This window comes from Chenopodium album, chromosome 24 (assembly GCF_948465745.1).
Source record: "Chenopodium album chromosome 24, dcCheAlbu1.1, whole genome shotgun sequence".
Lineage (NCBI taxonomy): Eukaryota > Viridiplantae > Streptophyta > Magnoliopsida > Caryophyllales > Amaranthaceae > Chenopodium > Chenopodium album.
Genome location: NC_137857.1, coordinates 7,583,002 through 7,597,644, shown reverse-complemented (window position 1 = coordinate 7,597,644; position 14,643 = coordinate 7,583,002). Strand labels below are relative to the sequence as shown.

General features: G+C 33.7%; 1 protein-coding gene across 2 annotated transcripts; it reads right to left on the bottom strand.

Annotated features, from left to right (window-relative positions):
• Positions 1 to 4,709: 4,709 nt before the first annotated feature.
• On the bottom strand, positions 4,710 to 11,320 carry LOC145610165 (methylthioribose-1-phosphate isomerase-like). 2 transcript variants are annotated; one of them, XM_081665437.1, is made up of 10 exons: positions 11,144 to 11,320; positions 10,965 to 11,020; positions 10,099 to 10,257; positions 9,869 to 9,968; positions 9,645 to 9,787; positions 9,325 to 9,430; positions 8,110 to 8,248; positions 7,745 to 8,013; positions 7,519 to 7,654; positions 4,710 to 5,032 (listed from the first exon to the last, which is right to left on the bottom strand). In XM_081665437.1, the coding sequence occupies exons 1-9, from the start codon at positions 11,225 to 11,227 to the stop codon at positions 7,583 to 7,585; spliced, it is 1,128 nt and encodes a 375-aa protein (XP_081521563.1). In that variant the 5' UTR covers positions 11,228 to 11,320; the 3' UTR covers positions 4,710 to 5,032; positions 7,519 to 7,582. The 2 variants fall into 2 exon arrangements, with proteins under 2 accessions (XP_081521563.1, XP_081521562.1); XM_081665436.1 differs by having other exon boundaries at positions 4,710 to 4,944; positions 11,144 to 11,319.
• Positions 11,321 to 14,643: the final 3,323 nt, after the last annotated feature.

Sequence of the window (14,643 nt, the reverse complement as noted above, 5' to 3'; positions counted from 1 at the left end):
ATTGTTTTACAAGTTGTCGCATGGTGTGTTCAGCCACATACAAGACGCACCAGTTTGACTTATCAATCTTACTTTTTAATATTATTTTTGTTTTGTTTTATGAGTTAGGAAAAACATAGCCATGTATTATTAGATTTTATGTTTATATATATTGTCAAAATATTAGCTTTTTATGATACATACTATACTAGATTTAATTATATAAATGTAATAAAATGAATATTTGATTTAAAACTACAAGCATCAAAATCCAACATTACAATAAATAAATCAAGAAAGTATTAAACATATTAGACTGACCTTATTGTCTGTCCTCAGGGCCGTTTCTGAGGTTTTGGGGCCTAAGGGCGAAAGAATAAATCGGGCCCTACTTTATTTATTTATTTTTTTTACATTAGAGAAGAATTTTTTTTTATTACTTTAATTTGAACAAATAATCTTTCTTCAAAAAAAAAAAACATTTTCAATAAATAATCTAGTTTTGACTATTGTTTTAAAAAAACTTATAAAATATTAAACTATATACAATGGTAAAATAATACTCCCTCCGTGTATTTTTAAGTGTTACACTTACCAAATTCGGCCATAAGCGTTACACTTTCTATTTTGGCAAAAAGCTACATTAAAATATTATATCTCTCTCCTCTCATGGTCCCCACTCAAACCCAATACTACTTTTTTATTATATTTTTCCTCTCACATTCATTGCTTTTCAATAAACTATTAACCCCACTGTCTTACTTTTACAATTTCTTAATACTCCAACTACCCCACTTACCTCTTATTTTATTTAAGTTAATTAAATTGCCTAAAACTATGTACCGGTCAAACTGTAACACTTAAAAAAACACGGAGGGAGTATGTACTTCTACAACTATATATATGGTATGTAAAATAGAATATATGAATGAAACAAAATCATGTGATAATGTTAAGATCGATTCTCTCTTGTAAATGAAATTGATCATTGTTCATAATCTATAGCCATAATAATTATATTTTTATAAAAATAGTTAGATGGAATATAACAAGAATTTAGGCTACAAGTAAAAATTAACAAAGAAATAAAAAGTTCCTTGAAAAAAAAAAATAGATATTGCCCTCTGACAGTTATATATAAGTGGTTTATATATAGTTGTATGCTTGTATATATGGTAATTTAAGGGGGGAAAAAAACACAAACTTAAGCTATTGGAGTTCAAACTTCTGACTAAGGCGTGAACTTTAACCTCACTAAATAACTCTAACCACCAAGCTACACAAAAACATGTTGACAAATGCATCTCTAAATAAATATAACTCTACTTCTACACTTAAAAGCTGAAAACTGGGCCCTTCCCATCCGTGGGCCCTGGGCAGTTGCCCTGGCTGCCCTGGGTCAGATACGGGCCTGTCTGTCCTTATATAACATATTAGAGTGATTTTCATAAAAAATAGTTCAAAGATGCAAAAATTCTCGTAATCCCCACAATTACATGCACAAATTCTCATCAAATCGCTATTTTTTTTTTAATGAAATAGAGAGGGGGTAATTTCCCTTAAATAATAATAGTCATTCAGCACTTACAATCATCCCTTAAGATATCTAAATTCAATATAAGAATTAAACACCCCTAAACTAATGGCATCGCATCTGAACTGCTAATGGATAATTTTAGATGTCTTTGCATCGTTCTTGACGGAACTCCGTTGATAAATAGTCGCAAAAGTGATAAAACTTGATTGATCATCATCTGCAAATTTGCAAGATGAATCTTCTAAATCTGCACCCCTATACCAACAGACCTACAATTCCACAAATTTGCACGACGAATCTTCCAAATTTGTATCCATGCATAGTGCACACACTAAAACCAAACAAACAAACAATACTAAACCCTACATGGAGGGACTGACTATAATGACTAATCTGATGGTGATCTTTATTGGCCAAAAACATTAAAATAAAGAAGAATTTGAGGCTTACCATCGATAGAAATTGATGGTAGCCCCTAAATTTTAATATGGTGGTTAGGTTTGAAGAGAGAGAACAGAAAAATTTTAGGGTTTTTTTAGCTCCTAAATCACCAAATTGCTACTTTTTGTTTGGCAATACTGCGGTTTTCTGTTTTTTGGGTTTTTTTGTTTTTCTAATGATATATGTCATACGATAAATAAAAAATTAGTCAAATTTATTAAAATCATGAAAATTTTAAAAGCTGACAACAGAAAAGTAGAAATACCTTTTTCTTGTTTCCTACTGTTGGTTTTTTGTTTCAAATAAACTAGAAACCCAAAACAAAAAACAATGCCAAACAAGCTCCTTTGTAAAATTGTAAATTTACAATTTTGTATTTATCTGATTTAAATTTTTTTAAAAAAAATAAATAAAAAACACAACAACAAACTTGCTTATGTGAACAATATGGAGGGATTTTTTTGTAAAAAGGGTGTAAATTCAGAAATTTCAGCATTTTGAGCATTTTCTATGGAAATCACCCAAGATATTGCTAGACCCTATTGGAACTTACTACGGATTAGCCCTAATTTTAAAATTTAATTTAATTTTATCACAACTTATAAGTCTATTTGCTCATTTAAATTTATTAGACTCGCAAAGTCGCAATAATAAGAAGAAAGCAAAATCTTAAATTTACATGTCATTAGTCATTGACTCATTGGTGAATGTTGTAAACTTGTAATGTAGTGCAGTCCATACAAATGATACAATAGACCCCACTGATTGGCTCACTCTTTCAGACACAAGAAATATTTTATGCAATCTTTGTAATCAAACCATTGCATAAAAGAAACGAGTAGGCTATTCCTTTTACTCCTTTTTATTCAAAGGAAACGACTTTATGGCATGTAATCAATCTTCTTATTTGAACTTACGTAATCAAGTTATCCTCAAAAAAAAAAAAAAAAAAAAAAAAAAAAAAAAAAAAAACCTACTGTGTAATCAAGTAATCAACTATTCATCAACTCTTTAACCAAAATGAATACCAACTTAACTCGTGTGTAATTAGTGTAAACTGTTACTTCGTATAAAAACTTTGATATTCCACTAATACTCCTTTGGGCACAAGGAAGAATTGAAAAAAAAAGGGTTTTTCTACACAATAATCCTGTTTTTTTCACTTTTCTACGTTGTGTCCCAACATATATAACTTTCTACACGGTAACCCCAATATACCTTTTGTTTCCATACGGTAACCTTGCCGTTATCCTGCCGTTAAAAAATTCCGTTAGTGGGGCTCACTCTCCATTTATTAATATTATTTTTATCGAATTGGTATTCCGTCAAAGGTTTCGGGGGCTATTTTGGTTCTTAGGTAACCAAATTGAGCTCAGATTTGGCAAAAAAATAGCGTAGATGCCTCGTTTTGTGTGTTTAAATGTTAACACGTAAATCAAGACATTTCTTAATAAGCAAAACGAGGCATCTACGTTATTTTTTTGCCAAATCTGAACTCAATTTGGAACCCGAAGGGCTAAAATAGCCCCCGAAACCTTTGACGGAATACCAATTCGATAAAAATAATATTAATAAATGGAGAGAGGACCCCACTAACGGAATTTTTTAACGGCATGATAACGGCAATGTTACCGTATGGAAACAAAAAGTATATTGGGGTTACCGTGTAGAAAGTCATATATGTTGGGGCACAACGTAGAAAAGTGAAAAAAACAGGGTTACTGTGTAGAAAAACCCAAAAAAAAAAAAAGAATTAAAAAAAAAAATGGTAACGAGTTTCTATCAATCTGAAATCTCTCACAAATCAATATAGTCTAAGTTAGAGGTAAGTTTCTCTAGAAGTTAAGGGAGAGGGTAAGAGAATTTCTACCCCAAAGAACCTTAGACTTTTAGAGTGAAAATTAATCCCACAATTTATGGTATATTTATCAAAGAATGTTCATAGTCCAAATTTTTCACTCCTCAAAATGAAGGTTTTAAATGGAACTTACAACAATAAACTAAGAAATACTTCCTTCGTTTCTTATTAGTTGACACGTTTCTTTAGTCACGTTTGCCAATGCACAAATTCAACTGTTAATATCTTTAATTACCGATTTTCAAAAAGTATAAAATGTTGATATTTTGAAAATATACATCGTGACGAATCTAACAAGACCCCACATGACTATATTTTTCATTACATATAAATCACAAAATACGGTCAAAGGGATGTGTGTGAATAGTGCTAAAGTCAAAACGTGTCAACTAAAAAAAACGGTTGACCCTGTAATCAAATTTTTTTTTAAAAAAAATATACATACGATGTAAAATTCAAAGTGGAAGTTGCTTTTATTTTAGAATGAAAGATAGAGCTCACATTGAGACACGGTTTAATTTGATGTAAAACATTTTCAATGAAAATAAGTTTTCATGAAAACATTTTTTCAAGTAAAAGTACAATTGCAATTTAGTTTTCCTTTGTTTATTAGTTGCATACAATACAAATAAAGTTAAAGATAAGTAAAAAAAAAAAAACATATATATATAAGAGTAAGAATGTGAGGATGGATGAGAGGAAAATAAAAAGAAGATAAAAGAGTAGGAAAATGTGACTACACTTGTATTATAAAGAAAATTATTTTTCATCATTAATAATGCAATTTTTAAACATTGAGAAAAATTGTTTTCCACCATTCACAAACCAAACAAAGGAAAATGGAAAAGATGAGAAAATTATTTTCCAGGAAAATAGCCGGTCGAAGTGAATAAATATTCAACAACATCTAATTTGTAGCTTTTTCATCAAAAAATAAATTTGTAGCTTTAAACTAAACTACTACAAATTGAAAAAAATAAAGTAATGTAGATAAAGTTGGGCTCGGTTGAAAAATGTGCACTTAATGGAATCTTACGTCATATAGCATCCACATAGGAATTTCTTCGAATGCCAATTGATAATGTTTTCAACTTGGAAACTTTTGAAAAGGGATGACACCAGCTGCAGCCTGCAGGTCATAGGTAATAACATGTTTCAGCACTTGCATATAAAAGGCGGATAGCAGGGAAACCGTAAACTCAACAGCCTCGCATTCTCTAAAAAAAAAAAAAAAATCATCAATCTTCTAAAAAAAACCACTAAAATATGCCAGAAAACAGTCAAAATCAAGAAGTTAATTACTTTGAACTAAAATGGATCCTCTTAATTATCATCAATATGTCTAGGCCAGAAGTTTTCCTATTCTTTTCCTCTTATCCCTCCTTACAAAGCCTCTTCAAACTTACCTTGCTTACTGCAGCATTGATCCTTTTCCTTGTATTATCCTTCAAGACGTACTTATATAAGCTTGATAATTGCTACCTCATTATTCTATGGATCGAATTGGTAGTGCAGTATGGGCAAAGGCAACACTTCCCCCTCATTACCACCCTCGTATTCTCTTTCATCTGTCCAGTTCCTATATTTCACTACTTTTACCCTTCCATCATACTCCTCTGTATTTGGCCTTCCTTCAAGATCTTGATCTGTCGGGTTTTTTGCTGCAACAGGACCAACAATAGGCAAAACCAAGCACCCCAGCTTGAACATTCTTTGGAATCCTTATACTACTATGATCTAAGATGGGTTCTTTTACTTCTTGTCAACCAATTTTTGAGACCTTATCTAGCATACATTTTCTATGATCACATCAATCCCTTCCCACAAATTCTCCTCAAAGCTTTCCTTCAGAATTTTGTTACAATGCTTGCCTATCTCTCCACTTCCTTGAAGATTTGTTTTACTGAAGATGACAATGGTCACCTTCTCACCCTCTTACGAATTGGATTCCAAGATGGATGGTCCTTACTCATTACTATTGCATTCGTTTTCTCTGTCTTATGTCCAACCCCTGTTTTTTTGTATCTCCACCCATGGATCCTGCTCCTCTCTCTTTGGCCCTCTGTTTCTCGCAGCTTTCTCAGCCATCTTTTCATCCGCCTTTACGCCGCTCTCTCTGCCTTTCTCTCCATTGGTTTGCCTATCATCCCATCCTCACCGGAGCCACATCAAGATGGAGAAGAAGACCCTAATTTATTAGTCTAGGATAGACATTTTTTTTTCTTTTTTCATTTCACTTGTTATTATAGTAGATTATAAGACTTAGTATGCCTTTATCAGCATATAGAAGTGCAGGTTAGTTCTGATTAAGATAGCATCCTTTATCATTGGGCACAATCTTTAGTACAATTCTACTAAACAACGAAAAAAAATGAAATATTTCAGAGGTTATTTCAACAGGGAAAGAGAAAGGAATGAAGAAAAGGATACAAGGAGAGAGAATAATAGGGTCTGAAAATGTTTGTATAGACACAAGAAGGGGAAAGGGAAACAACTTCTAACACCAATCCACCATCTGTCCATCTGTCATTCTACAATCTACAACTTCAGTCACCACCAACACCACAAAAAAGGATTTTTCTTGTTCAAGGAACTTAGGATTTAAATTTATTATAGGCTTTAGTACTTTATTTTAGCCGTGAGACTTGCATGTTGGTTTAGTGTTAATTTTCAGATTTGATCAAGTCTTGACTTGGTCGAATCCTAGTTGACTTAGGAGTTTTAATGTTTTATTATATATGGAGGTTCATTAATTAATAAAAGAGTTTTTTTTAATTAAATTTAATTTGAGCATTACTTAAATTCGTTGTTAATCCAAAACATCACTTCTTGCAACTTGTGATCATCTCTAAGTTCCAACTACAAGATACTTTCTATTCTTGCGAGAATTAGAGTTTTATATTACATCCATGATTCCATATATCATAATTTTCATCAATAATGACCCTAGTACTGTCGTGCTAAGTTTTCTTTTAAATCAAAATCAAATTATGCAGCACTTCTAATAATCATCCACTTCAAAGTTAACACATTAATTTTCCTAGAAATTTACAGTTTATAACATTTACTCATATTTTTCTGTTTATGAGAATTTTTGTCTACTTATCTGAACCCATTTCAGGGTGTTCAAGATATTAACACAGCAATAAAATGCAACCCTAAAACGATGCGAGAGGTTGCAAGTAGTTCGCTGCTGGATGTGATTTCCAAAGGCCAAATTCTAACAGAAATAAACAATCTTCAGAAAAAGAGCAGAGGTTAATCAACCCTACCCTCTTACACTAAGAGTGAACAGCCAAATTAGGAGACATCAATAGTAATCAACAAAATCTTCTCACAGACTGGCTTTGAGTTCAGTGAGCGTAATTTTTAATTTAGCTTGCTAGATAATCAAAATATAATGCAGCACATATACATAGATTCAAAAATTTAGACATCATTGACATATATTTAAAATGCATATTCCATCACAATGTATATAAATACTATGAACTAGTTAAACTGTTTAAAACTGCTGTACAATCACTAGAATAAATTCATATGATGATGCAAACATGATGCAATTATTTCCAATTTGGGAAAATGGATATTACTCCATATGAAGTTCAATTGAAAAAAAGATAAACAGGCCTGAACACCCCCCCCCCTCCTTCCCCAACCTTGCAACCATTCATTATTGAGAAAAAATATCAGGGTTACAAACCTATTCAATATATCGGTTTCTCACAGCTCCTTCTAACTAGCAGCTGGCTCTGGCCTCCAAAAAGTCACTGGGCTACCAATTTTTGCACAAAACCTTTGATGTCAAACTCCTCATCCTTGCCTTTTGTAATTACACCCTGATGAAATAATACAAAACTACATTAATATAAGCAACATCACCAAACATCCAAACCACCATGCCTAAAGTGTAGGGGTTAAGCATCAACCTTTTCTGTGATGATACCAGATATTAAATTTGCTGGAGTAACATCAAAGGCCGGATTCCAAACAGAGATTCCAGATGCAGCAACTTGCTCTCCAAGTCCTCCACGAGAATTCAATAATTCCTTTGGGGATCTTTCCTCAATGATAATGTATTCTCCAGAAGGCAAGGACAAATCTACTGAGGTAAGAGGTGCAGCAACATAAAATGGAATACCATGATGCTTTGCACACACAGCAAGGCTGTAAGTTCCAATTTTATTAGCAGTATCACCTGCAAATAGCATATAAAATCAATAAATGACACTTTATCCCCACTCTCCATGCCACAACTCACAAGTAAATTTCAACAATCCTGATTCCTGAATACCATTTGCAGCCACACGATCTGCTCCTACAATGACTCCTTGAACACGTCCAGCCTTCATCAAGGCTGCTGCTGCAGAATCTGCTATGAGCGTAGCTGGGATATTGTCATGTACCAGCTCAAAAGCAGTTAACCTAGATCCCTATAAGAGAAAGTATGAAGCATGAGTATTGCAAAGCCTCAGAGTAAAAGGGCATGACCATACAGCGGGAGAGAAAAAAAAAAAAAACAATAAACAATAAACACAAGAGCAGAACAATTGTGAAATGATATAATGTAAATCGAACTACTTATTTTTGGCTCTTCTCTGACTTTGCTATACTATTCTGATAGACTCAGAATGTTACAATTGTTATTTCACATAATATGCTTAATAACTAAACTTTTGCCCATGTTTCAAACAAACAATTAATCCGAAATTTAGTTCAATGATTTTACTTATCCACTTAGACCCACTCACCCACTGACACTCCCTCTACAGCAAATATCTCAAAATAAGGTTTGGATTGTGAATCACTACCATTTTCCTTTGCCATATGCTCATGATAGAATTTCCCAACCTGGTCTAGAAATCTGTGATTGCATGCCTAGATATGCATACTGAAGAAACCACATTTACACTGCTTATGAAGCTCTGCGCATATAAGATAGAGCATAAAGTTTTAAGTTTTTTAACCAAGGCCATAACCTTCATAGCTCCCTACAGCCTAGCTTGCAGAAGAAGGGTGGCTGTCCATGCTCCATATACCCAACATTATAAAGATTAAGAAAACAAAATTTTGAAGGGCACAGATGGTAGGATACACGTGCTCTTTTTCTAATATATCAAACAACATATCAGCATGCCCAGGGGAATGCAGTTAGTACTGTGTTTTCCTCACTACTTAGTACTGTGTTCTTAGGCTTGACATAATTTTCTGGATGCTCACATCTTTCTAGAGCAAAATGAATTCTATATGTAAATTAGATTATGATGCAAACAAGCTCAAAACACGAGCAGACTGTTATGGTATTATCACACACTTATGATTTCCAAAAGCCAAAAGGTGTTCGGAAGCATAAGATATCTCCTGTCCAAAATTATCAGGGTGATCTAGGTTACCAAAAGCATCAATTGTTCCAGGGTTAACATTTTTTTCTTTTGGCCTATGATTGTGTAATGTGTATGATAGTTGATAGTCAACAACATTTTGAGTGTGGTGCATCACATGTACTTACTTGGTTGAACGGCCGAGTCTCTGTGCAATAGGCCTTCTCAAGGATTCCTTGGGCATGGACGGCACGAATTACCCCCAATGCAGTACCATATCCAGCGGTCGCAAGACTGTTTAGCAAAAGCCATAGAAATCTTACAAAAAAAAAAAAAAAAGACATCCAATAGAACTTCTAGGAAAGAACATCTATCTTGCAATGAAATTGCAAGAACATGTGTGGATAAATAACTGATGGAACATGTGTGGATAAATAACTGATGGAACATGCTCAGATAGCTCGATACAAATATCATCAGGGATCATGATGCCTGAGAAACAACATACCTCCCAGTGTTGCAATGAGTCAAGATGGATATTTTCTTAGTTTCGTTCAACTGACTTTCAAAGCAACTAGCTCCATAAAAACCAATTGCTTTGTTTGACGCAACATCATCCTCAAGCATGATTTCAGCAGCTTCTATGTAAGCCTAGGACACCATTATGAAGAGTCTAATGAATACAAGAAATAATAAGCGAATCTAAAGTACAAGAGGAAAAGGCTATCCTACCTGAAACACAGCATTTGCTTCTGAACATGTGGAAGCAGCTTTGACAATGATTTCTTTAAGTTTTGTGGAAGCATCTGAAAGGTTCACAGCAGTTGGACGGCTATACATACATAAACGATTAACGCAAACTCAGCATACACACCAATTTGTGAAGTCAAACACAGACAATTTTTATTCAAACAATGATTTTGTTTAATATGATCAACTTGTTAATGATACTTGCATCAAACCTAGAGACTAGATATTCCAATTTCTGTGCAAGAAATGAAGCAGCAGCATCAGCAGTCCCTTGGAATGTTTCTAAGTTAGCAGCTTCCACGGCCAGAGAGAGGGCAGCTGCGATTGCAATTGCTGGTGCTCCACGAACCACCATTTCTTTAATTGCAAACCTGAATTAGAAGAAGACATTGCTTAAGAAGGGCAAGTATATTCTCTAAAGATTGAATAAAGAATGACAATCAGTTTTTCCTAAAGCTTAGTGACATCTAAACAACGAGTAGTAATGGTGATTGGCAATAGTACTGACTCCATCCAATAAATTCAGGTCCTTTAGGCACCTAGTGTTAAGCCCCACAAAAGAAGCTATCTATTGCACAATGCTGCTTGAGATAGGTTCTCCACTATAATTTTGGCGATTTCTTTACTCGAGCTATATCACTTAATAAGTTAATAGTCAAGCAGCTGAAGCTATGTATATAATTGATTCACATCTTTTGCTCTCAAGTGGAATAAACACTATATAGTGCAATCACAAACCTTTCATAGAAATTAAAATTTCTCACATTCAACCACACGACCAACCAGATAGACATATAGTACACCACGATGAGGCTCAAACTCGATAAGTCTACGATTCGGGGTTGGGGGTAATGTCTCTACAAGCAGGCCATAAGGTGTTGCTCATCTTCAGATACAGTATATCTAATCTCATATACAGTAAATAGATAGTTAAACATAAATTTATGCAACCCCATTTTACATGCTAATTTCTACCATTTGTGCATCTTAAAAACATGGTAACAAAGTTCCAAAATCAAAATCAAAATCAATAAATAATTTTTATAATCAAATAAAAAGAAAAATTTAATAGAAATACCATCCATCAGAAGCATTTTTAATATCCAAGTAGACAGTTTCCAAGGGAAGCTTCCTCTGTAAAAAATCAAAATTTACAGCATAATTAGCATATAATTTTATGATTTTTACAAATTAAATGATGCAATAATTTGAAGAAATTGATAAAGTATATGAATTTGCAGGAGAGAGAAAGTGAACCTGATCGAGAAGCTGAAGTGAACCACGTTTGTAGCAGATTGATTGAAGAGCATGAATTTCGCTGTGATTGGAGTTATTCGCCATTTTTGAATGGAATTATTGTGATGTAGAATTTTAGAATGTAAAAACCCAGAAAATTGAAGTGTTTTCCTATAGCAAGGGGTTTTGAGTTGCTTTATACTGTATTAAACTTTGCCGAAAAAGCAGACAATAATCTATAATTCCGTAAAAGGCGTTACTAAAAACGTCTCTGTGCCACGTAGACCACGACACGTCACCTATGATAAGGGAATTCGAACACTCAAGCTTTTATAAGAAAGATGATTACTTCTTTCTCAAAAAAAAAAAAAAAAGAAAGATGATTACTTAATCATTTAAGCTAATCACAAACTATGTTATAAATATGAAAATAAATGTATATAATAATCACAAGGTCTAATTAAAAGTAGCAACCGGTGCAACGCCCGGTCTACATACTAGTTCTATATATTCGTCGCCTCAAGTGTTAGTGATGTGCTAATTTTGTCCACCTCCTAGGCTAAGCATTTTAAAGTCTTTAGCATCTGACCCCAAATAAATACTCCATAGTATTGTTTTTGTGCGCCCAGCCGTTCATACAAATTAACAAATATACAATTGACTTACAATAATCAAGAAGGAGATTTCGAGTTTATTTCAAATGGTAAGGGAGTTGTTTTATTTTAACTACTACTTACAATCTCAAGTTCAAGACTTTAGAATGTGCTATGTTAGAAGTGCTTTCCCCCAGTTGGAGTTTAACCCAGCTTAAATCTGAATTATAGAGTAGTTAAACAATTTTAAAAGTGCACTAGTTTGATCGACATTTAGTTTTGGGATAGAGATGCATGTAACAGGAGAGATACGAGTACAATAAGAAATAAATACAAGATTTTCAAAAAATTATGTGATGTACTTTAAAACCCAATCAATTTAGTAGGTAAGTGGTGCACATAGATAGAATATTTCTCATTATTGTCATTTTATATTCTTAATGCACTATACTTTCAAAGTCTCTTTGAGCAAAATCACCAAATTCCCCTATTTATTATCACTATGCCTAGATTAAGCATCCTAACCTACTTCGTAAGTTTAATACTCCATTCGTCCTTTAATACTTTTCCAAATTTCTTTTTAGTTTGTTTTTTCAAAGTTTGTCTCATATTATTTGTGTCATAAAGATTAATTATACTTTCACTCTAAATAAACTGTGTGCCACCAATTTTAATTCTTGTAAATTTGTTCAAACTAAAAAATTAATAATGTGACTGTACTTGAATAAGGCAAGGAGTGATGGACCACTACCAGGTTTGGGCTCCTATGGTCCATACCTAAGTGCAATAATGTATTTTCATGCATATACTTAATTAGATCATTTTGTTATCAAGCTGTAAAAAAATACTCTATCTCCCTAGCCTCTCTCCCCTATATCTCCACCGGAATTCTCGCCAGAAACCCAATCCCCCCCCCCCATTTTTTGAATTCTCTCCTCTTTCCCTTTGTAATTCGTAGTTCTCAAAGGCTTGTTTGTATTTCGACCGAAATTTTCACCAAAAAACCAATTGGAAAACCTTTGGGAGAGAGGAGAGAGAAAATCACCATCACCATCGTCTTCATCAAGTACAATGTCCTTGGGTTACTACATCGTTCTTACCACCACCGCAATATCAATAACAACAATATAATCAAACCCACAACATATCATATATCCAGAAACAATGAAAACTCACAAAACAATTCAACAATAACGGACTAACGGTATAGAAATTAAAATGAACATTATACAAAAAAAAAAACATTATATACGTTGGTAATAATTGAGCACTGACAAACAATAAATGTCGTCATCTTCAACTCTTTCATATCCAAATTGTTTCGAACTTCGACAATACCAAACAAAGAACTCGCCTTTTTTTCATGGATGAAGTCATAAATTGCACTGTGGTGGTGAATTCATCGTCTCTCGTGACCAAAGTAACAAGATGTTTAAAGACCTTAAAAATCCTTTGCCCTTCAATTAACCACCATTATTTCAAACAGCTAAACACGGTAACTTTGTCACTACCGAAACCTCCTCCGAGGTGCAAAAATTGGTATTTTTTTGCCTGAAATTTGGTATAGATTGCTCGCCTCAAGCTCCGCCGCCGCCAGAAATCGCCTCCATCTACAACTATTTTGCGGGATTAGGGATAGGTCCTAAAAATGGCTTCTAATTTTTTTACCCTACCCTATTCCTATTTACTAAACAATACTTCCTCCTTTTTTTTTTATAGTTGTAACACACACTTTATTACGCTATTTAAAAAAAGTGGACCTCACATGTTATAATACACTTAAATGGGGTTAAAAGATTGTTAGGAGTGTAAAATCAAGTGGACCATGTGCTTTGATTAAAGGTATTAGTACAATTTTCATCATAAAAACCTTCCTTTTATGACGTGTTACAATTATTATAACATTTCTATTTTAGAAAAATGTTGCAATTATAAAAAAACGGAGAAAGCATATGATTTTCCTTTAAAAATAATAAAAAATATTTTTTTTTATTCTGGTATGGGCGCCCATTGGCCATACCAGGTACTCAGGTAGTGGCAAATACTTCCTCAACAAGGCAAACAAAAAAACAAAGCAAAGGGAAAACTTATCACTTGATTTTAAGGATCTAAAAACTTATCACATGATTCACAAGCACTTAAATAAAATAATGCCAGCATGATATACAATCCACATATTTAGTCTCATTTTCTTAGATTCTCACAATACCGTCCACGTAAGCCAGTAGGGAAAAATCGATTTTTTTTTTTTTATCGATTTACTTGAAAACCGCTACTTCAAGTGGTGGTTTAGTCCTTAATAAACCGGTTTACTTAAGAAACTCGTTGCTTTAAGTGGCGTTTCCAAACTGTATAAAAAAAAAAAAACAATAAACAGGTGACATGGACGGTATAGTGGGAAATACTCTGTGCATAAAAGAGACCGCAAATTAAGAATTGCATTTTTTTCCCCTAACATTATTTAAGGAAAGGGCTCATGATTCACTAGGATAGTTCAAGGAATCGATAAGAACTTTTAATACTTGTTGTTTGGTCCAATTTATCTAATTGGGCCTAGTCCATAAATGATTCAATTTCAAGCCCAAGGTTAAAAGTTCAACTCTCCAATCCATGCCAAGTCAAGTTAAGGTCAAAGCCAAGTGGACATTCCTCCAATTATGCAAATGTATAAAAGCCATCAATAGCTCTATTTATCATTCATTCACATGTAGCCTCAAGCAATTAATACTCTTGCATAGCTATTTCTCTCTACACATTGTACTGACTTCGACATCGGAGGGGCCTTCCTCGGCACACCCCCCGAGGCTAGTTTACGTGTAATCTTCGGCCCAACATCACTTGGATCAAGCCCAGTCTTCAGCCACCTCAGAAGGACCTTGCCGAAAGTCCCATTGTTTTACCCGAAACACTTATATTACCTAAGCTAAC